The sequence below is a fragment of the Stigmatopora argus genome, chromosome 3, assembly GCF_051989625.1.
Source record: "Stigmatopora argus isolate UIUO_Sarg chromosome 3, RoL_Sarg_1.0, whole genome shotgun sequence".
Taxonomy (NCBI): domain Eukaryota; kingdom Metazoa; phylum Chordata; class Actinopteri; order Syngnathiformes; family Syngnathidae; genus Stigmatopora; species Stigmatopora argus.
Window position 1 is genome coordinate 21028646 of NC_135389.1, and position 25746 is coordinate 21054391.

Consider the following 25746-nt stretch of genomic DNA (forward strand, 5'->3'; position numbering starts at 1 on the left):
AATAAACGCCTTGGATTGGCTCAGGCATTGTTTTGGTTTTATTTTGAAATGCACACTTCCGTGAACCGACTCGTTTCTGCACATTAGCACTTCTGACAATTGAGCGTCAGTACGACTGGGTAAATTTAAATAGTAAACTAAAACTGTTTTATTAAACCGACCATTTTATAATTATCTAAAAAGTAAACAATATTAAAAAAAGACCTGCCCTTTCTGCCTAGTTTTAGGACCGTTGAGCACCAGTGCAACAAATAAAAACAAAGCATAAACCTGAAAGTATTGAAAGATTTAATCAATAATGCATTATGAACAAATAACAGTTATGTTGATTTAAAATGTCCAGTTTAGAGTGATTCTCTCATTTATTTACAACTTTCTGAAAATGTACAGGATTTACAATATTCATAGCTATTTACATAATTACAACAAAAGATATGTACATAAATCTAGCACTATAACCACGAATAAATACAAAGGACAAAACACACAAAATTGCAGCAATATCTTAGTTGCATTGTCTTGTTCCGTAAAAAAAAAGGCTAAACTAGTGTGATCGCACATATCAAATGATTATGATAGATGCGTCAAATTAAAAGACAACAATAACAGATAAAAATCCCAAACCAGGATTAAATATAAAAAAAACAACCTGTCCTGTACATTGCTTATAAAAAAATATCCATCTTTTACAATGCAACATACAGATCATGGTATTGACGCACACCAATGAGCCACTTTTAGCCACATTTGCAATTTACTTGTAACATAAATGTCGCATTTTCACGCTTGGTTAGATCAGCACCGTCAAGGGAGGTAATACAAAAGTTTCATTGTGGTTGTACTTGGCAGTGGGTTGAGTCAAACGGGCCACTTAAGATCCAATTTAAGATCCAGGCAGAAATTTTGCAACAATTAAAGTAGTATTGCATCACATGCCAAAGAATGCGGCTGCTGGTGTGAGTGTTTAAGTGCAATGTGCATAGTATGTCTTGACTATTCTCCTTCAAAGGGGAATAGCAACCTCAATGGAACTCGACCGATGAGGTTGGTGCCTTGAGTTGTTTTCTTTTCCTTTGTTTTTTTTCCTTTAAAATGTAGCACCAAAATCGCAAGAGCAATCAATACGGGCCGGCCCCGCCCTTTTATATGGATCCACTCATATGAAAAGAGCCAAGAGCCGGCGAGCACTCTCCGATGGCGTGCGTCTCATCAGTCCGATGCCTCTGAAGTTGTCAGTCGCGTCTACCTCAGCTTGTGGTGACCGCTGTAGCACGGCTCACGCTTGTTGTTCGGGACCCCGCCGTTCCGATATCTGGTCTTGGGTTCTGCCGACAGCCTCACCCTCGAGGAATGCGGGCCCAATATACATGAGCGGGAATTTCTTTGGCTGAAAACGGGACGGGACGGGGCGGGACGTCAATGGCAAACGATGGCACGGCGCATAAGAAATTTGCATTCCACGTTCTCACCTTTGCTCGTCTTCTTCCATTTTCTGGAATCTGTTACTTCCACGTGTACTTTCTGTGCTCAGCGCTGGAATGAAAAAGAGAAAGAAAACATTGAGCAATGCGGTTTCCTCTTCATTTTTTGTCTGTTAAGTTAAAGTTAAGGTACATACAGGGAATCCGTGTGAAGGGGGCAGGAGTTTTTACTTTTCTCCTTTGATTTCTTATGTAAAATACAAGAACAAAAACTTGCATCATTTGTAGTTCACCAGAAAAAAATGTTCATTCAATGCAAGGGTTTTAAAAACCATAATATTTGACAATACAAAGGTACAATGCACATTAAAAATATATATTTTAAAATGTAAAACTTTCTTTTGTCGCATTTATCTATGTGTCATTGCACAAAATATCACTGAATTGAACTAGACGGCAATAGACTGTCATACAAAAATACATAGAGCCAATCAAAGCGAAGTCCAGTATTTTTTAGTAACATTAATCCCGCCCCCTTTCTCAGAAAATAAAGCAATCAACCCTTTGCATGGTCAGCTATTATTTGGTATATTTATGTCATTCACTCGTGTAATGCTTTTTTTCCCTCCTCATTATTAATCATATTTTATGAATAAAACAAATAGTAAGAAAAATTTAAAAAATATACTCTAGATCTGCTCCCAACACTAATAGTACATTTGTATTTATTGATCGATTTAATTTAGTCGTCATTAACTTCTTGCCTGACGTGGACACGATACACGCACATTTCATTAGAAACAAACTTCAAATAATTCGGTCATCCAACATGCTTTAAATAAAGTGGTTATAAGATAATAAGTTAAATAATAAAGGTGGTTTTAACAAAGATTACCTTCAAAACATACCGTATTGGCCCGATTATAAGACGGTGTTTTTTGCATTGAAATAAAACAGGAAAATTGGCGGTCCTCTTAAAATCGGGGTCGAGACATTGTACCCATTCACAACACTAGATGGTGCCAGATACCATTAAACCAAATGCAAAACACTGACTGGTAATTGAATTGAATGAGTGGGGGGGACACCCTGAATTGGTGGCCAGCCAATCGCAGGGCACAAGGACACAAACAACCATTCACGCTCACACTCATAAATAGGGGCGATTTTAGAGTGTCCAATCAACCTACCATGCATGTTTTTGGAATATGGGAGGAAACCGGAGTACCCAGAGGAAACCCACGCAGGCCCCGGGAGAACATGCAAACTCCACACAGGTGGCCCGACCTGGATTTGAACCCAGGTCTCCCACGGTGAGGCCGACACGCTAACCACTTATCCACCCAAAATTGAATTTGGTGGTCAAAAAGTGTTTTATTTCAAAGTTTAGTCTTGAAAAAGAGGGGGTTGTCTTATAATCGGGGTCGTCATATATTTGGGCCAATACGGTCGAGTAACTTTGCAAGTGAGCCGAAAAGAAGTCTTAAAATTCGACTCAGATTTTGAAAAAATAAATAAATAAAACATACGATGGCTCGCCTGCATTTTCTTTCATGGCTGTATTATGCATTCGTATAACCGAAGCAAACATTACCGACCAAAAACAAGTGATTTCGACGTGTATGACGAGGACCTTTAAAATGAGTTGATGAAAGGCCAGTGTCTGTGTTGGTGTAATGAGCAGAACAGGATGAATACATACACGAGGGAAGACTTAACTGTCTCCACAATTTGCTGTAGCTGACATTTTAAAAGAAACACCATTAGTCATTTTTTGTGAAAAAATTGGACAACGTTTCACACTAAAGTGAGACGAATTAGCGCTACAAACCTTGCACAGGTAGTCCTCCATGTTGGTTTGTCCTTCAGCCACGGGGCTCAGAATTCGGGTGTTGCGCATCCTGTAGGGCGCCGTCGCTGCACCGGAAGTCGAAGCTAAAGGTCCTGTGGGGGTGCATGGGGGGCCGGAGCTGACCAGAGTTTTGCAGCGCTCGCTCAGCAATTTGTTGTTGGCCTCAGTAAGTCGACTGTTACTCCTGGACGAGGGGGAAGGACAAAAGATTAAGATCAGTTAGTAATTTTTCAAAAGCCTAGCGTCGTTCATTTATCTGTATCCATGCCAAGGTAGCTGGGGTACTGGAGTCAAACCCAGCTAACTACAGGCAGTAAACAGGATACGCCCTGAATCCATCGTATTGGAAAAGCTAACTGTGGGCAATACGTGGGAAACACCCCGAATTGATAGCCGGCCAATCGTGGTGTTTCACTTCTATCTTTTAATGCTGAAATTGTTTAAATGTGAGCCAAAGGCGAGCATTCAACCAGACTCATCGTCAAGACGTCATCTAGCGCCCGCAAAACAATGACGCCGGTGACTATAAGTCATTTGTTGGATTTATTATGGAATGTTTCTATATGTGTTGTAAGCATTTTTAATAAGTAATAAGGCTATAAATTAATTCATGGGACCACAGACACTTTTCCTCCCCATCGTCTCCTCAAGGCCCACAGCTCGAGGACACATTGTTTTCGGACGCTTTTCGGCAAAACACAACGGGACTGTTTTGACGGGACTCCAGCAGCAGATGGCGATAATCGCATTATTGTTTGAAATTACGGCTGCTTTGTTTACATTATAATACTGCTTGGTTTACTTTAGAATGCTTTGTTTACCTTATAATGAAAATATTATGCATTTCCTCACACCGTTGTTTGGGTGCCAGTTCAAACTTTTATGCTTACTTCTGCAATTCTTACACTGTTGTTTTTCTAACCATCTAGGGTGTTATTGTACTGATTACATAACATGTTTTTCGAGTGTCGCGATTAAATACAATGATTCAGTTACAGCAATTCAGAATGACTTGCCTATGTCCTATCGACAAATTTCAACTGTAAATGTTACGACTCCCACTGGTGGTAAGATGTACCAGGGAGTCGCAACTACCACAGCAGAAAAATTCAGTCAATGAGGAGCCAGACACACACTGCAAGTATTACATGCATTGGAAAATATCCTACAATTTGCTTATATTAATGACTGACCACTAATGTCCGCGACTCAACGCCAGCGAGCTAACGTTGACCGCTAACTTTTACTTTTATTAATGGATCGATGGCCAATCCCTCAAAATCTCTGAAAACGGCCCCTTTAAATATTGAAGTCAATGTTGCAGAGTATACGAGCAGGAAAAAGGGAAATTCTTTGTACCTTTTGAGTTCATTGGAGAGAGACTTGCGTAGCCACTGCTCATCTCGGTGCATCTGTCGGTAGCGCTTCAGCTCTTTGTGCAAGGCGTCTCTTTGCGTGATGGCGTCGTTCTGGATGCTCCGAGCTCGTTTCAGTTCTCCTTCCAGTTCTTGGATTTTGGAGCGCAGGCTGACCTCCGTGGTGGCTTTAATCTGGTCCTGAGCCTCATGCGTAGCCGCCTGAGACTAGGACAGCAGACCCCATAAATGCTTGCCATGCCACATACTTACCATATTTTTTCGTATATTAGCCGCCACCGCATATAAGCCGCACCCTTAAAATTGACTTCAAATCGTTGAATTTGACAATTTCTCTGGTATAAGACGCCCCCCTGATTCACAATTTTCACCTCCATATTCATGGTTTTAATAGGGAGTACAAAATGTGTTCATTTGAAGGGAAAATCTTAAGAAAAATCATCGCGCGTGCTATTTCTGACACTGTATGAATCGATTGCTGGATTGCACATTCTTAAAGGGTGTTGCCTGCACTTAGACAATTTCAAAAAGGAAGTCACGAGAGCAGTACAACCAGGAAGTGTGTCCGTGGCGGTCTCGTTTGTCATCACTAGGTAAGATGGCGGCGCCCTGAGCGACCAATGGCAGGCACAAGTGAGTTTTTTCATCTTTTATGCAAGATACGGTTTATAATTTTTTCGTGAATTTCATTCCTAGGCGTCAAAATAAATTTTGTTTAGCATTTTATCTGTTTATCTTTTCTCTATTTTGAAATAAATGACCACATCGGCCGCATTGTCTTGCCTTATGGCGTTTTGTTTTTGTCACCTTGCAGTTTTGTGCATTTCAAGTCTAATTTGTGCGCATATAAGCCGTACCCTCGATTGAGGCATCATTTTTTTTTGAGTGACAAATACGGCGTATATGCGAGAAAATACGGTACTCACATTTTTTGCAACGGACTTACCTGCAAGAAAAGGTTGACCTCGTGTAATTTTTTTTGGATTTCCTGCCGGGCCTTTTCCTCGACCTCATGGCGGTACTGCTCCACGTGCCTGTTATCCACCGTGCTGGTTTCCACTTTGCGTCTCAGGATCTGAACCTCCTCCTCCAACTCTTTTTTACTCTTTTCCAAAAGCCCTCGAAATGACAGTTGCCTTTTCAGCTCCGCCTGCAGCTCGTTCACCTGCGGGCGTTCATTGCAAGTACGGATTGAAAATCGGGGATCGAAAAGGGTGCCGTCAAGTGAAAAACGAACCTTTTCTCTCTCTATTTCACTTGCGATGTGATCTCGCAATTTCCTTTTAGCAGCCTTGAGTAGCGATCGATGCCTTCATGCATTCAAAACAAGCAGAAACAATGTTGAAATACAGTGTGCTGTTTTAATATATATTTCATAAAGTAAACAATGGAGGCCATTGGCGGGGATTATCAACCAGAAATGCACCCCTGTGAAAGGGTTCATGTGATTTTATAAATGAATTTATCGTTTCATGTTGGCTCAGTGTTAAAAAAAGGAAATAATTATATTAATTAATATTGTAATATATAATATTCTTTTGAGTTCAAAAATACAAATTCAATTTATATTAGACTAATATGGTGATCAAAACAGAATTTACTGGTTTTGGGGCTTTTTTTTTTCTGATAACGCTAAAAACAAATAACATGCATTTTGGGTCAATTTTTTTTTTTTTTTTAATTATCGTGATTATTGTTTATTAATATCATTAGACCAGAACATGAGAACACTTCCCCAAAATGTTGTTCCATTTGCAGGTCAAGTACGGTATTTTCCTCGCATATTAGCCGGCCAGCGTATGAGCCGCACCCTTAAAATGGCCTTAAAATCGTTGAATTTGACAATTTCCCTCGTATAAGACGCCCCCTGATTCTCACCTCCATATTCGTGGTTTTAATAGGGAGTACAAATGTGTTACTTTGAAGGGGAAATCTTAAGAAAATCATCGCACGTGCTATTTTTGAGATACTGTACAAATTGATTGCTGGATTATACATACCGAAAGGATGTTGCCTGTACGTAGACAAGATGTTTTTTTTTGTTTTTTTCTTGAATTTCATTCATAGACGCAAAATTTACTTTTGTTAAGCGTTTTATCTGTTTATCTTTTCTCTATCTTGAAATAAATGACCATATTGTCCACATTGTCTTGCCTTATGGGGTTTCCTCTTTGTCACCTTGCAGTTTCGTACATGTCAAGTCTAATTTATCCGCATATAAGCCGTACCCTCAATTCAGTCATCATTTTTTTTAGCCACAAATACAGTGTATATGTGAGAAAATACGGTACCTCTGCACCGACTCTTCCAGCTGTTTGACGGAGTTATTGCCGGCCGCTACGAGCAATAGCGCCTCCTTGTGTTTTTGGGAAGAAATGCAGAGTTGCTGTTCTCTCTCGTCCAGACGACTCCTTAGTTCCGACACCTGCTTCTCGACGAGTATGTAATGACAATCTTTTTCATCCATCTACAGGACACAAAGCACAAGCGTCATTAGCAAGAGAAATCCCACACAAACGTATACCGTATTTTCACGACTATAAGGCGCACATAAGTCTTAAATTTTCTCCAAAATAGACAGGGCGCCTTATAATCCAGTGTGCTTTATATATGGACCAATACTAAAATTGTTATCACGATAAAATCAAATAAATCAGTCGATAGGGTACACCATCCTCTACAGCTCTCACAACTACGGCAAGCAGCCCCCGACTCTACTATTTTCCCCGTAGGAAAAGTACTGCGCACTGACTGCTGGGATATATAGTTCTTTTGTCAATACACCCAATGGATTGTGGCCTGTATACATCGACATCAACACAGCTTTACGAACGGTGGCAGGCAGCGTCGGGCTAGTTACGCTAGCTACTAGCTAGCTACTATTTGCGAATGGATTGTGGCCGCTTGAACGAACGTATAAAACTCAGCGTTTTCGATGACTCATTTGACATCATTGTTCAATTCGGACACAGAAAATGAGGACCTTGATGGATTTGTGGGTGATGATGACGCGAGTACATTGTAAAATGGCTAAATAAAGTACAACCGAACTCAGTTTTGCTTCCGTTGCCTTTTTAAAAACGTGTTTTTAGCGTGTTTTTAGCATGTTTAAGCTGGTGTATGTTTTGCCATGCCTGGCTGCGTCTATAAAAACAGTGCGTCCTTTGTGTGTGTAAAATACAGAAATAACACTCGTTATTGACACTGCGGCTAAAAATACGATGTACATTTTTTTTAAAGAAACTCCTGCCAATACCTTTTTCTTAAACCTGTCCACTTCTTTATGGAGCCGAACTTTCTCCTCCTCAGATTCGCTCCGGTATCGTATGTGGAGCTCCAAAGAACCTTCCAACTTAGACAGCCTCTTCCTAGAGTCGGCTAACTCTGCCTCCGACTGTCTCAGGCTAGCCTGGTCCAGAAAAGAAAACCCAGAGACGATATTTAGAAAAAGCCATTGCCGAAACGTGAAATCGTCTGACAGACGGCAACGCACTTCGCTTTCATTTTTCTCCTCCTGTAAAAGGTGGATATGTTCTCGAAGTACTTGCGCCTTGGCCGCTAGATCCTGATTCCTGTCCTGGATCAGTTGTACTCTGTCCTCGCAGTCGGAACGAAGTTTGGCTAAAATTTCACCGAAACACTTTTGGGCGTCGGCCACGGCGAGCTCCTTGGCCACACATTGTTTTTGGATCCCTTCCATCTTTTGCCGTAGCAAGCCGTTCTCGCTCTGGGATTGACCCAGGAGATCCTGCGTGGCCTCTTGCCGGGCTCCGGCCCAGATGGCCAAGTCCTTCTCGGCTTGCAGCCCGCCTTCCAGTTCTTTAATGTGCAAGTTGATCTGCTCCATCTCACGGCGCAAGGTGGCAATCTGTGAGTTTTTATCCGACAGCATGACTTTCACCGCGTCCAGCTCGTTTTCCACGGTCTTGCCGTGTGCCTTTGTCTTGGCGAGTTTCTGGGCTATTTTGGCGACAACCTCTCGTTGGTTGCCAATCTCACCTGAACAGATCAATTTATTAGAACCGCTGAAGTCAGGTGTTTACTCCCAATGTTAAAATGCCCATTGTGAAGAATCTAAATTGTTTTTTTAAATAAGCATGAGCTACCTTCGCCCTTGCAAAAAATTAGCTGGCTCGCAAGCTATGCTAGGCAGCTACTGTCAATGCTAAAACATGCTAAGACATTGTGTGAGGGAACTTAAGTATATTAGCATTGCCCTTGCAAAATTGGAATCAAATGAGCTGGCGCGCAACAAACATGCTAATCATGTAATCAGCTGCCATCAATGTTAAAACAATCTAATACGCGGTTTGAGGGAACCAAAGTATTAGCAATCCCCTTGCAAAATTGGAACCAAATTAGTTGGCTCACAATAAACATTCTAGGCGTGTCGTCAGCTACCGTCAATGCTAACACATGCTAATACGCTGAGTGAGGGAACCTAAGTGTTGGTAATGCTCTTGCAAAATTGGAACCAAATTAGCTGGCTCGCAACAAATATGCTAATCGTGTAATCAGCTGCCGTCAATGCTAGAACGAGCTAAAACGAGCTAAAACAAGCTAAAACGCGGTTTGAGGGAACCAAACTATTAGCAGTGCCCTTGCAAAATTGGAACCAAATTAGCTGGCTCGCAACAAACATGCTAATCATGTAATCAGCTGCCATCAATGCTAAAATGAGCTAAAACAAGCTAAAACGCGGTTTAAGGGAACCAAAGTATTAGCAATACCCTTGCAAAATTGGAACCAAATCAGCTGGCCCACAATAAACATTCTAAGCATGTTTTCAGCTATCGTCAATCCTAACACATGCCAACACGCTGAGTGAGGGAACCTAGGTGTTGGTAATGCTCTTGCAAAGTTGGAACCAAATTAGCTGGCTTGCAACAAACATGCTAATCATGTAATCAGCTGCCATCAATGCTAAAACATGCTAACACGCTGAGTGAGGGGGAACCTAAGTATTGGTAATGCTCTTGCAAAATTAGGACGGAATTAGCTGGCTCGCAATAAACATGGCAGTCATGTCGTCACCTACCGTCAATGCTAAAACATGCTAAAATGCCAAAAAAAAAAACATATAACCCAGTTCCATCCCACCAAAACAAACCTGTGAGTTTGTCTCTTAGTCGCTGCTGTTCCTCTTTTTCTTGGAGCAGAGCTTTTTGCACGTCCGAGCTAAGTTTCTCGGACTCGGCCAGGCGGGCTCGGACGGTCTGAGTCTCGGTTTCCAGAAGTTTATTAGCATGATACGCAGCCTCCCGCTGGGCAGTGAGGAGCGTCACCTCGCACTTTAACCCCGTATTCACGTTGCTCCATTCCATGGCACTTTGGGTCTGGTTGTCATGGGCCAGTTTGATTTCTTGGCGAACATCTTGAAGCATTTCTTTGAGCTCTTCATTCTCCTCCTCGAGGTCTCTCTGGTGCCTGCTAGTGTACGCCTGAGTTGACTCAAGTTCCGTTCGCAGTGAATCCTGAAAGATTCGGGCGCCAAGATGGAGTGAAAACATTTTTCATTCGCAACGCAATTGAGTTTCACTCGTCATCAAACGCTAGTTAAATACCTTCTTGTTTTTTGCCCTTTTGTAGTCCTCTTCTATGGTCTGTTGCTTGAAGTCCTGACTCTTGATCTTTTGCTGCAGCTGTTTGTTCGTACAACGTTCCTGAGTCAACTGGTCGTGGACATGTTTGAGTTCCTGCGCCAGCTGGGGCCGGTGAGAAGAAAGCCACAAATCCACGTCACATCATTGACAAATCTGCAATTGAATTCCAAAACTCCCAGTAACCTTACCGTGGTTCCTCACCTTTTCATGGTTGAGGTGGGCCATTCTGTAGGAATTGAAGCAATCCTCTTGTTGTTGTTTGGACGATAGCCTGTTGATGTTGACAGGAAAGCAAATACAACTTTTGAATACAGTAATCCCTCGCCATTTCGCGGTTCAACTTTTTCGGGTTCACTACATTGTGGATTTTTTTCTGAGGACATTTTTTATTTTTTTTAAATATTTTTTTTATTTTTGCGGTTTTACTACATTGTGGATTTTTTTCTGTGGACATTTTTATTTTTATTTTTAATTTGGTTTTTTTTGTTTTTTTTTATACATTTCATAAAAATGTCAAAAATATTATTATTATTTTGACCCTACTTCGCGATTTTTCAATTATCGCGGCCATGTTTGGTCTACATTAACCGTGATATTCGAGGGGTTACTGTATTTTAAACGATTCCGTGAACGACTCCTAGAATGAGATGATACCTGAGGTTGGTGATTTCCGTTTCCATTTGCATGTGTTTGTGCTCCATAGCACATTGGCCGTCTTTAACCTCCTCCATTTTGCTCTTTAAATCGGCCTTCTCATTTTTGAGTTTATTCATCTTGGCAGCACAGGCATGATGGTCTTTTGGCCTCAGACTAGCGAGTTTGTGTGGCGGGATGTCCTCCATCTTCACCTTAAATGGGCGTTCTGGGAATGATAAAACAGGGGCGTGGCTATTCCACGAAGGGCCGCAGTGATCCTGCAAGGATGGTTTAACATAGAGCTGGGCGATAAAACGATAACGATAATTATCGTGAAATCATTTTTGTCAACCATAATCTTCGATAAAAATTTGATCATTTAAAACTGTAATTACACCATTCAGCCGCCACGGGGAACGGGGGCGCTGTTGCGTGATGAACGCTAGTTCCAGACCAACACTCAGGAGAAGAGAAAAGAGGAAACATATTTTTAGCATGCTAGCATAGAGGCTAAAAGGGAGCATGAACGAAAAAGGACAATAACATGGCCAAAATAAGCGATTATGAGATGCAAGACGACCCACTAAAAGATCCAAGTGGCGTTTTTTCTCATTTGAAACAAAAAGATGTGATAGTTTTTGTGATAATTATCGATAGACTGATTTTTATTTTTATTGCGATAACAATTTCTGTCGTACCGCCCAGCTCTATAACTTGGATTCAAATTTAGGTTTGGAGGAATACGGGACGTACCCTGATGGGTAGAACAGTGAAGCTCGCAATCCTCAAAAGTCAAATCTGACGAAGACGTGATCTCGTCAAGCTCTTCGGAGACCTCGATTTCATCGGTGCGCTGAATGAGTCAAGCACGCACAACACGTTATTTAAAGCAGAGGACAGATGAGAAAGATACATCACCACAAAACGTACCTGCTTTTTGGGCTTTTGCTTGGCTTGCCACCTGCCAAGATAGAGAAAGTGTAAAAACAAATCTTTTCCATCACACATTGGAGTTTATTAGGTGAACTTAGGCTGGTGGTTGTGTTTTTTTTTCTTCATAATTTAGACCATAAAAGATTTTGGTTCAAATTTTTGTATTCCTACATCGAGTATGAATAAAGGACTGTTTTATTTTATTAATGAAAGGGTGTCAAACTCACGAGCCACATTCTAATTATACTTTACTGCTACTGTGATTAATCAACATCTAATCGAGGATTAAATAAATCAACAAATATTGAGTCTGTTATTGGTTTAGAGACACTGCTAAACTAAAATGGTGAAAATCTTCTTGTCTTTTCTCCATAGCAAATACAATCCTATTCATTTCTTTTTTTTTAATGGAAAAAATGCTACTTTTTAATATAAAAAATCATTTTTTTTTCACAATTTTAATATTTGTATTATTTTTCAATATCTTCTTACGTTCTTCAAACTTTTTAAAATTAAAAAAACCCAACAAACATTCCATTTATTTCACATTTTTAATATTTGTACTATTTTTCAATATTTATGTTCCTACATTTTTCAAAATGGACACTGGAAAATAAAACATTTTTTTTTCTTTTTTCCTAAGAAAAATAAATACATAAACTACAAAATAGGAAATTAAAAGGGGAATATTCTAAAATTCCTTTAACGCTTAATCCGTTATCGGTTGAAAACGACAGAAATTTTATTGAAATGTTTTTTTAGTATTTAATTATGGCGTATTTATTTACGAGTATAGCATTTCTAGTGAGAAACATGCAGTGGAATGACTTTCAAGAGCCACGCCAAATGTCCCGCGAGTTTGACACCCGCGAATTAGCGCAAAAATGACGGAAAGATTAAAAACCAACGATACCTTCCTTCATCGTCCGACACATCACTTAGTGTGCTCTCGTCAATCCCCGTGGGATCTTTGCTGTTCAGAACATTTCTGCTGGAGTTGGACTTGCTAACCACCGCCAACATGGAGAATTCCTCCACGGCCGGCTCGTCGGCTTTGCTCGCCATGGACAACCGCTGGTGCGAGAGGGACGTTTCCCCCAGCATTTTCCTAACGGAACATGGAGGTCAAGCGCATAAAAAGTCAAAACTAATATTCTTGCTCCCAATTCCAAGTCATCAACAGCATTCCAATTGAAAACCCTGATCTGAATCAAATTTTAATGTACCGTACGTATGGGCCCGAATATAAGACGACACTCCTCTTTTTCAAGACTAAAGTTTGATTTAAAAAAGGCTTGTTGAACACTGAATCCAATTTTTAGATAGAAAATAATTACATTACATCTGAAACAAATGTTTATAACAATACAGTAATACCATGAGATACAAGCTTAATGCGTTCCGGGCTCAATTTACTCTTTAGCTCAAATCAATTTTCCCATAGAAATGAAATAAATACAAATTAATTCATTCCCACCCTCTGAAAAAAAACACCCAAAAAGGATATTACAATGGAAAAGCATCTTTTTTTTAGTTCTAATTCACCATCTATTTACAAAGTAATAACTATCTAGTGCAGGGGTGTCAAACTCGGGTTGGTTCACGGGCCACATTAACATCAACTCCATTTCCTGTGGGCCGGACCATTTTAGATTTAATATTTTGTTGGTTTTTTTAATAAATGGATTAAAAGAACTGGATTAAAAGCCCTGAATATTCAATTTTTATAGATCTAAAACAATGTTTATTTTAGCTTTTTTTTAAATATATTTTTAGATTTTACAAAATGATTTTTGAACTAAAAACACAGAAAAAAATGGATTAAAAAATTACAATGATTGATTTAAAAGGGGAAAATCAGGAAATTTAATATACATCTACTCTTCATTTTAATTTGATCCTAAAACAGAAAGTCGGCACTCATGATTTACTTTCCCGGGCCACACAAAATGTTGCGGCGGGCCAGATTTGGCCCCCGGGCCGCCACTTTGACACATATGGTCTACAATGTCTTGCTACTGCAACCAAGAAATTTCCCGAATACAGGATAAAATAAAGTTCTAACCTAACATCTGAACATTTAAGTATTCCAACTAAAGTGCAATACCATTTGCATATGAATGGCTTCTGGTTTTTGAAATGTAAATGAACCAGCATTAGAAATGTATTTTTGCCTACCTTGGCGGGGGGGTTAGATGTTTCTTTGAAAGCAAACAGGTTTCAGGTGGATTCATCATTTCTTTGCTTCTCAATAAACTCCCTTTGCAGCTCAGTGAACTTTCCGTTTTCACGCTTGCATGCCCTTCGGACACTCTTCTCTCAATTTCACTGAGATTCTTCATGGAAACCACCCGGGCATCTTCTTTGGCCACCTGAAATGACCACTGCGATAGAAGGACAGTTTTTGGGTTTTTGTTTTTTTTTTCCTTTAAAAATCCATTGACAATTCTAGCCTTATATCAAACAAAAATGAACACTCTTTCCATACTTAAATCTGGAAAAGTAGTGGGATTACCAAAATGAAAACATGGTCTTCTCGTGGTCCTTCCTCGAAAGATAATGCTAAAAATTAATTTCAAATAGAAGAGTTAAAGCGATAGACAACAGCTGGTGGAAATGAATTTCATGTGGAAAAAAAAAGGGACACAAATCTGATCATGGAGAAAATAATGTTTGAAGAAAAAGATAAATACATGAAAAACACAGAAATCCTTTTTTGGGGATGCTTTTTTGCGTAGTGAAGAAAAACAAAAATAAAAGCCAGTATTTTCAATGCCGGAACCGTTTTAACCAATCCAATATGAGTATCCCAAAACGCCCCTCCCCCTTGAAATGTGTTATCATAATCTCAATGTAACAGTTACTAGGCAGATTTGGCAAAGATGAGTTATAGTCTACTGGCCACACCCATTATCACATCCCTGTTCTGAAGTGTATCCTTGGTTTGCACCTTTAGGCGGTGTCATTTTTTTTGCGCCATTTTCTCCATTATCAGAGTTGAAAATTGCAATTTGCATACTTTGAAACTTTGGAGCAGCAGCTGTTGTCTTTCGCTTTAATCACAAAAAAATGACACCGCTTACGAGCGCAGCCATTGCGTGACGAAGGTGATGTCGGACACATAAACCCCGATATGCTCGCAAGTCGCTAATAAAGACACCCTATTTTCTCGCATAGTAGCAGCCTTTGCGTATAATCAATTTCTCTCGTACAAGCCGCCCCCTGATTCACAATGTGAACCTCCATATTGGTTAGAACAGGGAGTACAAACGTGTTACTTTGAAGGGAAAATCTTTAGGAAAATCATCGCACTTGGTATTTCTGAGATTTTGTATGAATCGAATGGATTGCCTGCACGTAGTCAAATTCAAAAAGGAGGTCATGTGAGCAGTACAACCAGGAAGTGTGTCCGTAGCGGTCTAGTTTGTCATCCCTACGTAAGATGGCGGCGCCCTGAGCGAGCGATGGCAGGCACAAGTGAGTTTTTTCACGTTTTATACAAGATACATTTTTTTAATGCAAGATATGGTTATTTTCTTTCTTGAATTTCATTCATAGACATCAAAATAAATTTTCTTAAGCGTTTTATCTGTTTATCTTTTCTCTATTTTGAAATAAATGACCGTATCGGCCGCATTGTCCTGCGTTATGGCATTTCGTCTTTGTCACCTTGCAGACTAATTAGTGCGCATATAAGCCGTATCCTCGATTCAGTCATATTTTTTGGGGCGACAAATACGGCTTATATGCGAGAAAATACGGTAAATATTCTTTACAGTTACTGTACCTGATCGTGTCGCCTTGTCTCCACTCGTTCCGTCTGAGAAACACAGTCACCCTTCACTTCCTAGGTCCCTTAAAGTGTATATTGTCCATTGTTGTGTATTGCACTGTGTGTAGTATGACTATTACAATACTTGTATTTCATTAGCTAAAATAGTACTGGCATACCAAAATTTCTGACAACGGTTATATTTCTGGGAAATAAATACGGGCTTTGATTTCCATTTTTCTCCACTGTTGCTCATCGGAAAAATGAAGTTCTGTGTTGTTTCACTTTAATAAAAAAAGAAGGGTGCACATAATAGGGTGATGCTAATCGCTTTAAGCAGTAATGCATGTTTCAACAAATTATAGTGCTGTAAAAAAGTATTTGCATTAAAAAATATACAAATCAGTTTTAATATCACCAAGAGAACCCAAGGAAGTATAAAATGCAGTTTTTGAATACTAATTTTATATATCAAAGGGCCAAAAACGTTCCGTTCCGATGTGAAAATTGCTATTTCTAAATCTCAATGTAACAGTTACTAGGCAGATTTGGCAAACATGAGTTATAGTTCACTTGGCCACACCCAGATCTGATTGCCACATTTGTTGGCAGAAAAAAATCAATTAAAATGCTAGCCTAAATGTCAGACAACCTTTTGGAAGGCGTGGGGCAAGAAAATTATACCAAAACTGAAGCATAGTAGTGGTAAAGTGGCGGGCTTTGCCGCTTCAGGGCCTGGACAACTTGCAGTGATTGATGAAACAATGCACAGAAGGTCCAGTCACTAAATTGTACCCTCAAACTCAAGCACCCTTGATTCATGCTGCTGGACAATGACCCGAAACACACCAATTCTACCTCAAAATGACTCTTTTTGTTTGATTTTTTAAAATAAAATGAACATTTGTTTTGTAGTGGCCAGCCCAAACTCCCAATTTAAATCCAATCGAGGAAGACTCACCACAAATGTCAGTTACTACCGTTCTTCATTTCAAGGAGCCTTCATTTATTAAATCTAATTTGGAAATTGCATTTTGTAATGAATTCCTTGGGTTCATTCTGTGTAATATTAAAAAATGGCTGTTGAAAATCAAGACGAGGACAAATACTTTTTTACTGCACTGTATATTTTGAGGGTGATTTTGGGGACATGGAAATATGGGTTTGAGCCATTTTAATAGATGCTGCAGTGTGCATAAATAGAATGGATTTTTCAATACATTACATCTTGATCATCACAGAGGTTGAACACAGATGTAGTGGCTGACACAGATGGGAGATCCACACACAAATCCCATTTGTATGATTTTGGACAGCTAAAAAAAATCCACATGTTTCGTCCAAATTGCAAATGCGTTGGGCGTTCACGCTTCTACGTAGAGGATCTGATGCGCTTTAATTGATAGAAGAAATGAAAAATGGGATCTGGTAAACAGCTGTGACATCATCTTAATGATGTCACCGGCCTTGACCATGCCCCGCCCCTAAGTTGGGGTGGGGGACACATGGAGGAAGTTGCTTTGTAACCACTCATTCATTTTCTGAATTGCTTATCCTCACAAGGGTCGCAAGGGGGTGCCGGAGCCTATTCCAGCCGCCTGTGGGACACGGCAAATCAGCGGGCAGCCAATCGAAGGGCACCAGGAAGCGAAGGACAACCAATCGTAGCTAGGGTTAGGCAATTTAGAATGTTCAAACAATGAGGAGCCACCTGGGATCGAACCCACGACCCCAAAGCTGTGAGGCCAACGAGCTAACCACTTGACCGCGTAACTATTTTGATAAAACTGCGATTTGAATTACCTCAGAACCTCTCCCCTTATGTTGTCTGCCTGGTGACTTGTCAGAATGGAGTTGACATCTGATGCTTCTCGGTGAGATGGCGGGGGAGCCTGAGACAAAAACAAGGCTTGAGTTTGATTTATTTAATCAGGGACAGCACATATTAATGAACATATATATGTCAATATGTAAGATTGTAGCCAAGGGCTAATTTCCATCTTTAGTCCCTTGTGTAGAGGTTGAAGATAAATGATGACACATACAGACACAGACACACGTAGAACAGTTTTAGCCAGCGTTGTGATCGATTTTTTTTTACGTCTAATAGACGTGTTTAAAACGATTGGCCAAGAGGTTCACAGACAATAGTTCATGTATGCTAATTGATATTGGTATTTCACAAAAAAAGGGCATTATAGATGCCCCGAGAATTTTTCAAGATACCGTTCCTCTTTTTTTGGGGCCTGCTAAGTATGATGTAAGCATAACGTTTTGATTTTACCGAGTCGTAGTAAATTAGAGATGACATAAAGCAACAAAGGTTTCCCCAAAAAAGGTGGGCTTAGATAGAAGAGTTTAATAGCTAAACACAGCCAATGAACTAGAAAAAATGATAATAATACAGGCTTCTAAATGAAGCATTGTGTTCTGAAAGTCCCAAATAGCTTGAGCTTGTATTCTGTTTTAACAGTGTGCGAATAGCATTAGCATCCAAAAATTGTAATGTTGGTATCCCACATTAAAACTTAAAAAAAAAACAGCTAGTCAAATGCTATTATGAAATAATAACATATGTGGTGATATTTTCTTCATAGTAATTATAGTTGATCAAGTTGATATGTGCATTTCAATTTTGCCAAATGAAATGTAACTAATAAAAATGAGTCAATAATTGATGTCATGGTTTGTAATTTAATGGAAACACACCAAACAGATATATTTCTTACTATTTATTACTCTAATATCTAGGCTAGACATCAATTTCATTATAAGCCCCCCCCCCCCCAAAAAATTGAGGAAGTAATAGCGCCTATGTAAGATGGAAAAGAAGTAAAAATAAAGAAAAAATAAAAGTCCAAATGTTTTTTTAAAGCTTACTGTCACTGTCTGGAAGAAGCAGCTTCTTTGAATGAGATCGAATCATTCGCGGGCTCAGAAGGACTTTATCAGACATCTTCCTGGATAATTTTAATTGCGTCTCTCTCACTTCCGTAGAAGAAGCGGAGCAATCTGGGAATTCTTCGGACTTCTGAGAAGCCACTGAGCCTTCGGGTCGCGTTCTTTTACTGCCGTAGCTGGCTTTGTCGCAGTCTGTCGCGATGCCAACACAAGCAAGATGTCAGATCGCAAGATGCATAGAAATAAAATGAAAGCGTCAAACTCACCTGAATCAATTTCATCTGCAACAGAAGCAAAATAACAGTGAAAAGACAATCAAAGAATGTTTATTGACGTTAGTCCACTTACCAAAGGAGCAGAAAACCTTTAGCAGATTGCTAATTTCACTCTGGTGAAATAAGAAAATTGGGGGATAAACGGTCAAGAAAATGAATGAATGAATAGAATCGGGAATAAATGTTATTCTTCTTTCTGTTAGGCCTACCTCTTTCCGTTTTGGCTCGTCCCTGCGCCCACCAGGCGTACTGGCACGGTCAAAACATACAGCGACTGCAGTTAACACAGAAACAAAAATATCGAGAACACTTAAGATGTTGTAAGCGAGGCGTTAATGACGATTCTTGCCAGTAAAACACACCGTAGAATAAAGTAACAAAGGTTTTTACAAGTTTTCTGGATTGAATTTTTTTGGGGGGGGAGAGGGGGAGTGGGGGGGCTTTTTTGGATAAAAGAAATATTTGAGTGCGTAAAAGGATGTCTGAGTGATCTATCCATTTGAATTTTGATTTTTTTTTGCTATTATCATAAATTATTTAAATAATTAAATAATGTTATGATCATTATAAAATATTGCTAGAATTATTTTTTCTGCACTAGCAAAATACTGTGTATGATCATAAAATTATTTAATAATGTAAATAATTTTATAATACAATAAAAATACCGTGTATGATCATAAAATTATTTAATTTTTATGTAATTTTTTTAATAATTTTGTGATCATACATGGTATTGGTATAAACAGTATTTTGCTAGTGCATAAAAAAGAATTCCAGCAATATTCTATGACCATTTTCTTTCATTTTTGTGTGATCATAAAATCAATTAATTATTTAATTTTTTAAAATCATAAAATTATTTAATTTAAATGAATGTATCATAAAATTATTTAATTATTTTAATAATTTTATGATCATTTTCTCTCATTTTTGTGTGTTGTTGAAGGAAGACAGCTAATGAGACATACTTCAGTGTCTTCACACTTTTCCTACAAAATTGGAATACATTGATGAATTTATAATTAGAGAGAGAGAGAATTAGAGTATTTACAGATAAACTACTGCTCTACTTGTGAAATTTTCAACTTACAAAAAAAGTTCTGGAACCAATGAATTTCATAAGTAGAGGTACAACTGTATTTTTAAAAAGGCAAGAAACGGCAAAAAAAAAACATTTAAAGCATAGTTACCATCTTTGCTAGCGAAACGTTCCAATGATTTGGACCTCTTTTTTGAACACGGCAAGAGCGTGATGGAAGACATCTGTTTCTTAGTCTGATCATGAATAGCTTTCCTGCAACTACAAGACACAATTAAAAACGTCACCCTGTTAGCAAATCAGATTAAAAAAAAATTCAAAAAAGATCAACCAACCCATCTTGAAATGCTATTTCAGCGTAGTCCGTGGCTAATTGTCCTTTGCAATCCGTCAGGTGAGGGTTGGCTCCAAACTTTAAGAGCGTTTGCACCATTTGGAGGCGTCCTTTGTTCGCGGCAATCATCAATGGCGTCCTGCGGAATTATGATGCGCACGTTTCAAAAGAAGCCATTTTAAATTTGGGAGAAATGTTAGCGTTGTTTCCGTTTTCCGACCTTCGGTGACTGTCCAGAATGTTCACGTCGGCACCTTTCTTCAACAGAAACTCTGCTACGTGGATATGGTCCTTTTTTACTGCCAGGGTCAAAGGTGAAACGCCTTCCTAAAAAAGCCATCATAATTCTTTTTTCCATGTAGCCTTGACAAGTTTTAAAAGACATCATTTTACAGTTATTATTTGGGTAATTTGGGGTGATGATTTGGCATTTTTACTCTCATTATCGCTATTGGCTTTCTAAAGGAATTAAGCATGTTTAAAATTGTAGCAATTCAATCTTTGGCAATATTTTTCTTTTATTATATAGTTATTGAACACTCAAAATAAAAAAAAAGTATGATTGATTTTCATGAGTACCAAAACTTGGAAAAAAAATGATGATTTTGAAGGAATTATGCACATTTAAAATTGTAGCAATTCAATGTTAGGCAATATTTTTCTTTTATTATTGAAGAGTCAAAATAAAAAAAATATGATTATGATTTCCATGAGTATCAAAACTTAGAAAAAAAACATGATTTTGAAGGAAATATGCACGTTTAAAATTGTAGCAATTCAATGTTAGGCAATATTTTTCTTTTATTATTGAAGAGTCAAAATAAAAAAAATATGATTATGATTTCCATGAGTATCAAAACTTAGAAAAAAAACATGATTTTGAAGGAAATATGCACGTTTAAAATTGTAGCAATTCAATGTTTGGCAATATTTTTCTTTTATCATATAGTTATTGAACACTGAAAATAAAAAAGTATGATGGATTTTCATGAGTATCAAAACTTAGAAAAAAAACAGATGATTTTGAAGGAATTATGCACGTTTAAAATTGTAACAATTCAACGTTTGGCAATATTTTTCTTTTATTATCTACTTATTGAAGAGTCAAAATAAAAAAAAAAGATTATTATGATTTCCATGAGTACCAAAACGTAGAAAAAAAACATGATTTTGAAGGAATTATGCACGTTTAAAATTGTAGCAATTCAACGTTTGGCAATATTTTTCTTTTATTATTGAACACTCAAAATAAAAAAATATGATTATGATTATGCCAAAACTTAGAAAATAAACTGATATAATTTTTTATTTTTATTTTATTTATTTTTTTATTTGTAATTCTATGATAATTCTATCAGAAAGACTTATGGAAATACTTGTTTTGAAAGTTCAAGTACGTTTAAAGGATTGTTAGCAAAATGGCTTATAACAGGGGTGGCGAACACATGGCTCTCGAGCCGCACTCGGCTCCCAGCCAAAATAAATGCGGCACTTTGCTGATCATATTTTGTATATACTTTGCTAATTGGTTCATATTATGTTTCTTATCTCTCTTAAAACAATCAAATTCATCAGAGCCCATTAAAAAAAAATAATAAATTATATGTTAAAACTAATTTGTCACATTGGATTTTTTTAATGCTGCTTCTCACGTAAGGTGTTCCATTCAATTTGACTCTGTTTGACTGTAAACAATAAATATTCTTCTTAAAATGAAAAATAAGATGTTGGCGATGCGTTGCGGCTAAAAATGGTAAATTACAACCAGAAACACGTTTTGTTAGGTTATGGATAATCACCAGGTTTTTTGCGTTGATGTCAGCGTTGTGCTTAACCAGCGAGATGACGGCAGATATGGACGGGATGGCCGAGGCCACGTGTAACGCCGTGTTTCCGTCCGAATCCGCCAGGTTGGGATTGGCCTTGTGTTCCAGCAGAATGTTGGCACAACCTTCATGCTGTGCTTGCACTGCCTGATCCAAATGAAAGAAGAAAAAAAAATGAATATGACCATGAGTGAAACGCCATGGTCATAACGCCACTTGAAATGTTTCCAATGTACCGTTATTAAAGCAGACTTATGCTGCTTATCACATAGGTTGATCTGGATGTTTTTCTTGATCAGAAATTTCACCACTTCCTCATTTCCACGGGAACATGCGATGTGAAGTGCTGTTCTGTAACAGGAGAGGCAGATTTGTATGTAAAGTGGTACCTCGACATACCAGCAATTTGAGATACGAGTCAAATTTGGAGAAAATATTTATATTGAGATACGAGACAAATTTTGATATACGAGCAGACAGCGGATGCGAGAGGCTGCTTATAAAAAAAAACATCATGGCCACTGTCTTTCTGGTCGCAACTCCTTCGTGAAATGTCTCTACGAGCACTGGGCGGAGCATTGCATTTTTTCAGTGTTTTTTTCCCGTTAGTCAGTGCGAATGGCGGAGCGGTCGCAAATACGAGAGGAGTATATACTACTTCTAGTTAGAATGTGGTGGTGCGTTATCCTATTGTGAGGACATTTGTGTGCATCATTTTAGGAATATTTTGAAGGGAATACAAAAGCAAACAACCCTCGATAGGTTGCATCTGAAAGTCAGGGTGGAGGCGGGGCCAATAGAGCCAACCCGGGAGAAGAAAGGTATCAAATTTGGATTGACTTGCAAAACACATACAGTGGTACCTCGACATACGAGCAATTTGAGATACAAGTACAATTTTGAGCAAATATTTATGTTGAGATACGAGACAAATTTTGATATATGATGCGAGAGGCTGCTCATAAGAACATCATGGCCACGGTCTTTCTGGTCGCAACTCCCTCGTGTAATCTCTCTACGAGCTCTGGGCGGAGCATTGCATTTTTTCAGTGTTTTTTCCCCGTTAGTCAGTGCGAATGGCGGAGCTTGTTCGCTAATACGAGAGGAGTATACTACTTCTCGTTGGCAAGTGGTTGTGCGTTATCCTATTGTGAGGACATTTGTGTGCATCATTTGGGTGGAGGCGGGGCCAATAGAGCCAACCCGGGAGAAGAAAGGTATCAAAATTTCAAACAAAATTTAAATTAAGTTTCGTGTAAGGTTAGATTAAACTTATTTTTGAGTGTCTGCATCGTAATCCAAATTCAATTAAATTTGTTTGTTATGTTACGAGCACGTTGCCATGCAAAAATGTCACCCCCCTCTCTCTCCCCTCCGCAAAATCCATCTAATTTTAGTACTATTAAACACATTTTAGTACTATTAAACCACTAGTTATGTGTGACTTTGTTAATAGATGGCGAATTAGAAGAAATAACAATGTTTTTCCAACCCAATATCCTGTTTTGGGTGTTTTTTTCAGAGGGTTGGAACGAATTAATTTGTTTGAGTTCATTTCTATGGGAAACGTTCATTTTGAGTTACGAGAAAAAAATCGACATACGAACTCAGTCCCGGAACACATTAAGCTCGTATCTCGAGGTACCACTGTAGCAATGATAGTTTTATAAATAATAGCATTGCCTTTTTGTAACTAGTCTCCACTTTCAGGCATTGTAATCGGTTTTTATTTTTCACATTATTAAATAGCATTCTTACTTCGTAGAGTTGGACAATTGCTTGGTTCCTGTAGCTAAATGACTTAGTTGTAGTTGTATAATTCTCTCGATATACATTAAATGATGTCATAAATGTTACACTCTTAGCCCCACTGACCTGTTTTGCTTATCAACATGATTGATATTATCAACTTGGACAAGCTGCTCCAATTTGTCCAAATCACCGTACAAGGCAGCCTTGTGAATCTTGCCCCTCTTATTTTGTCTTTTGTCACTGGCAGCGGTGGCAATGGAGGCGCTGTCAGCGGTGTCACTTGACACCCTCCTCCTGGATAATTGGAATAGTTTCTTCATCCTCACACAGGAGCAAAGTGATGCTTGCGCACCGCCACTCTCTGCTACTTCACTGCGGTTAGCGAATCACCGGCGGTGGGTTTCATCCCTAAACGACAAAAGGTCAACTCCATCAGGACCAACTTTTGTACTTTCCACCAAAGAAACATTGCGAAATGTACTTATGGCTAATTATCATTTCTTTCTCACTTTGCTTAGGTCTTACGCATAAAAGCTGTGATTTTAAACCCATCAATACAGCAGTTACCAACATGAAATCCACAATCGACATGGCTGAGAGCCTTTTTCATACCTGTCAACCTCTGCCGATAACTGCCCTTATAAATGATTATGATTCCCCTTACAAACCCCCCCAAAAACCTTACAAACACCGTACGACTCGTACGGTGTTTGTAAGGTTTTTTGGGGGTTTGTAAGGGGAATCATAATCATTTATAAGGGCAGTTATCGGCAGAGGTTGACAGGTATGCTTTTTCATGCCTCTCAGTTGGAAATATACCCCACAAACCCATGTATATGTCACACTAAAAATTTGGGTGCCTTTAAATCTTCCATTTTTAAACCTATTGAGGACCAATTCGATGGACTGGGAGGGTTGGCACTGGCAGTTCTTTCAACCCCCCCTAGTCAAAACAGATGGCATATCCAGCACATTCAACAACAGCCAGTTTCAATGAATTGGACGCCTATTGTCGTCAAAGTTACACCATTTTATTTAGACCGACATATTCGAACAGAACGATAATATTTGAAGTAAAATTGCATTCATTTGGTCTTGATGTGAAGATGTCAAATATATTTGAATAATTAACTGCAGGCGGTACGGAAACCAGAGCGCGACGCTGTTTAGCTAATCTGCTATTTGCTACTTTCCCCACCCGTAAATAGAAAAATATGAATATTAAAAAGAGTACTTACCCACACCTTCTTAAAGTGAGTTGGCTCGTCGCGATAATGAAGCCCCAAACGAGGGCTAAATGTGACCATTTTCGGTTTGAGCCACAACAACTTTTGTTGCTTTCGAGGCGTTTTTATTTTGATGGTCTTTTTTTTCCAACTTTTTACAACAATTGCAATTGAACTGATAAGGACGAAAATCTCAGACGCGTCATGAGGTCATTGATTTTGACGGCTTTGTTGTCATACGCGTCTGTGCATATAAATTATTACTAGTTGCCTCTACCGTATGACGTCATCTAAAAACGTCAACTTTTCTCCCCTAATGGGCGGGAAGTCAGAATGCTAGCCATTAGCATTTTTGGACGCACTCTCCACCTTGTTAATATTAACCAAACACCAAGTACTTGTTTAAACTGTGCTTTATGACTTTGCTCACCTGTTTTCACGGAGAAAAAGTCGATGAAACGGCTGCCTGCTAACAAGAAAAAGGTCGTCATTGTGATGTCACGTCTTCATTACATCACTCCTTCAGACGGCGGTTTCCTCACCTCAACTTCCGGAATGTATCTTTTTCTCTCTCGGGCACTTCCGGAAAATGATGAAATGATATGATTCTCATTTTTGCGTCAAGGAGTATGTCGGTGTAATGAAGAGTGTACTTTTTTTTTTCAGCCGACCTGTTTAAGATGACTGGTTGAAAATGTTTTAGATTGACAGTTTAGAAATATACCGGACGTATAGACAAGTCATTGTAGTAATTATTTACTACAATAGGGGATATCGGGGTTGGTTGTCACAATGTG

The 25746-nt window shown here is 38.8% G+C and overlaps 1 protein-coding gene across 5 annotated transcripts; it reads right to left on the reverse strand.

Moving 5' to 3' along the window:
• Positions 1 to 308: 308 nt before the first annotated feature.
• On the reverse strand, positions 309 to 25742 carry LOC144071383 (ankyrin repeat domain-containing protein 26-like). Of its 5 annotated transcripts, none has more exons than XM_077596432.1 (32): positions 25492 to 25742; positions 25380 to 25415; positions 23847 to 24131; positions 22208 to 22322; positions 21945 to 22118; positions 20366 to 20472; positions 20147 to 20284; positions 19963 to 20072; positions 18979 to 19043; positions 18843 to 18882; positions 18761 to 18775; positions 18474 to 18686; positions 17397 to 17485; positions 14000 to 14205; positions 12735 to 12929; positions 11819 to 11849; positions 11642 to 11741; positions 10907 to 11114; positions 10454 to 10523; positions 10214 to 10354; positions 9760 to 10123; positions 8143 to 8648; positions 7906 to 8058; positions 6941 to 7116; positions 5887 to 5959; positions 5596 to 5814; positions 4633 to 4856; positions 3253 to 3457; positions 3124 to 3161; positions 1619 to 1668; positions 1470 to 1533; positions 309 to 1387 (listed from the first exon to the last, which is right to left on the reverse strand). In XM_077596432.1, exons 3-32 carry the CDS (start codon positions 24041 to 24043, stop codon positions 1243 to 1245), a joined length of 4431 nt encoding a protein of 1476 aa, XP_077452558.1. In that variant the 5' UTR covers positions 24044 to 24131; positions 25380 to 25415; positions 25492 to 25742; the 3' UTR covers positions 309 to 1242. The 5 variants fall into 5 exon arrangements, 4 of the variants coding, with proteins under 4 accessions (XP_077452558.1, XP_077452559.1, XP_077452560.1 ...); XM_077596433.1 differs by having other exon boundaries at positions 25380 to 25418; positions 25492 to 25503; XM_077596434.1 differs by lacking the exons at positions 25380 to 25415; positions 25492 to 25742 and adding an exon at positions 24962 to 25215.
• Positions 25743 to 25746: the final 4 nt, after the last annotated feature.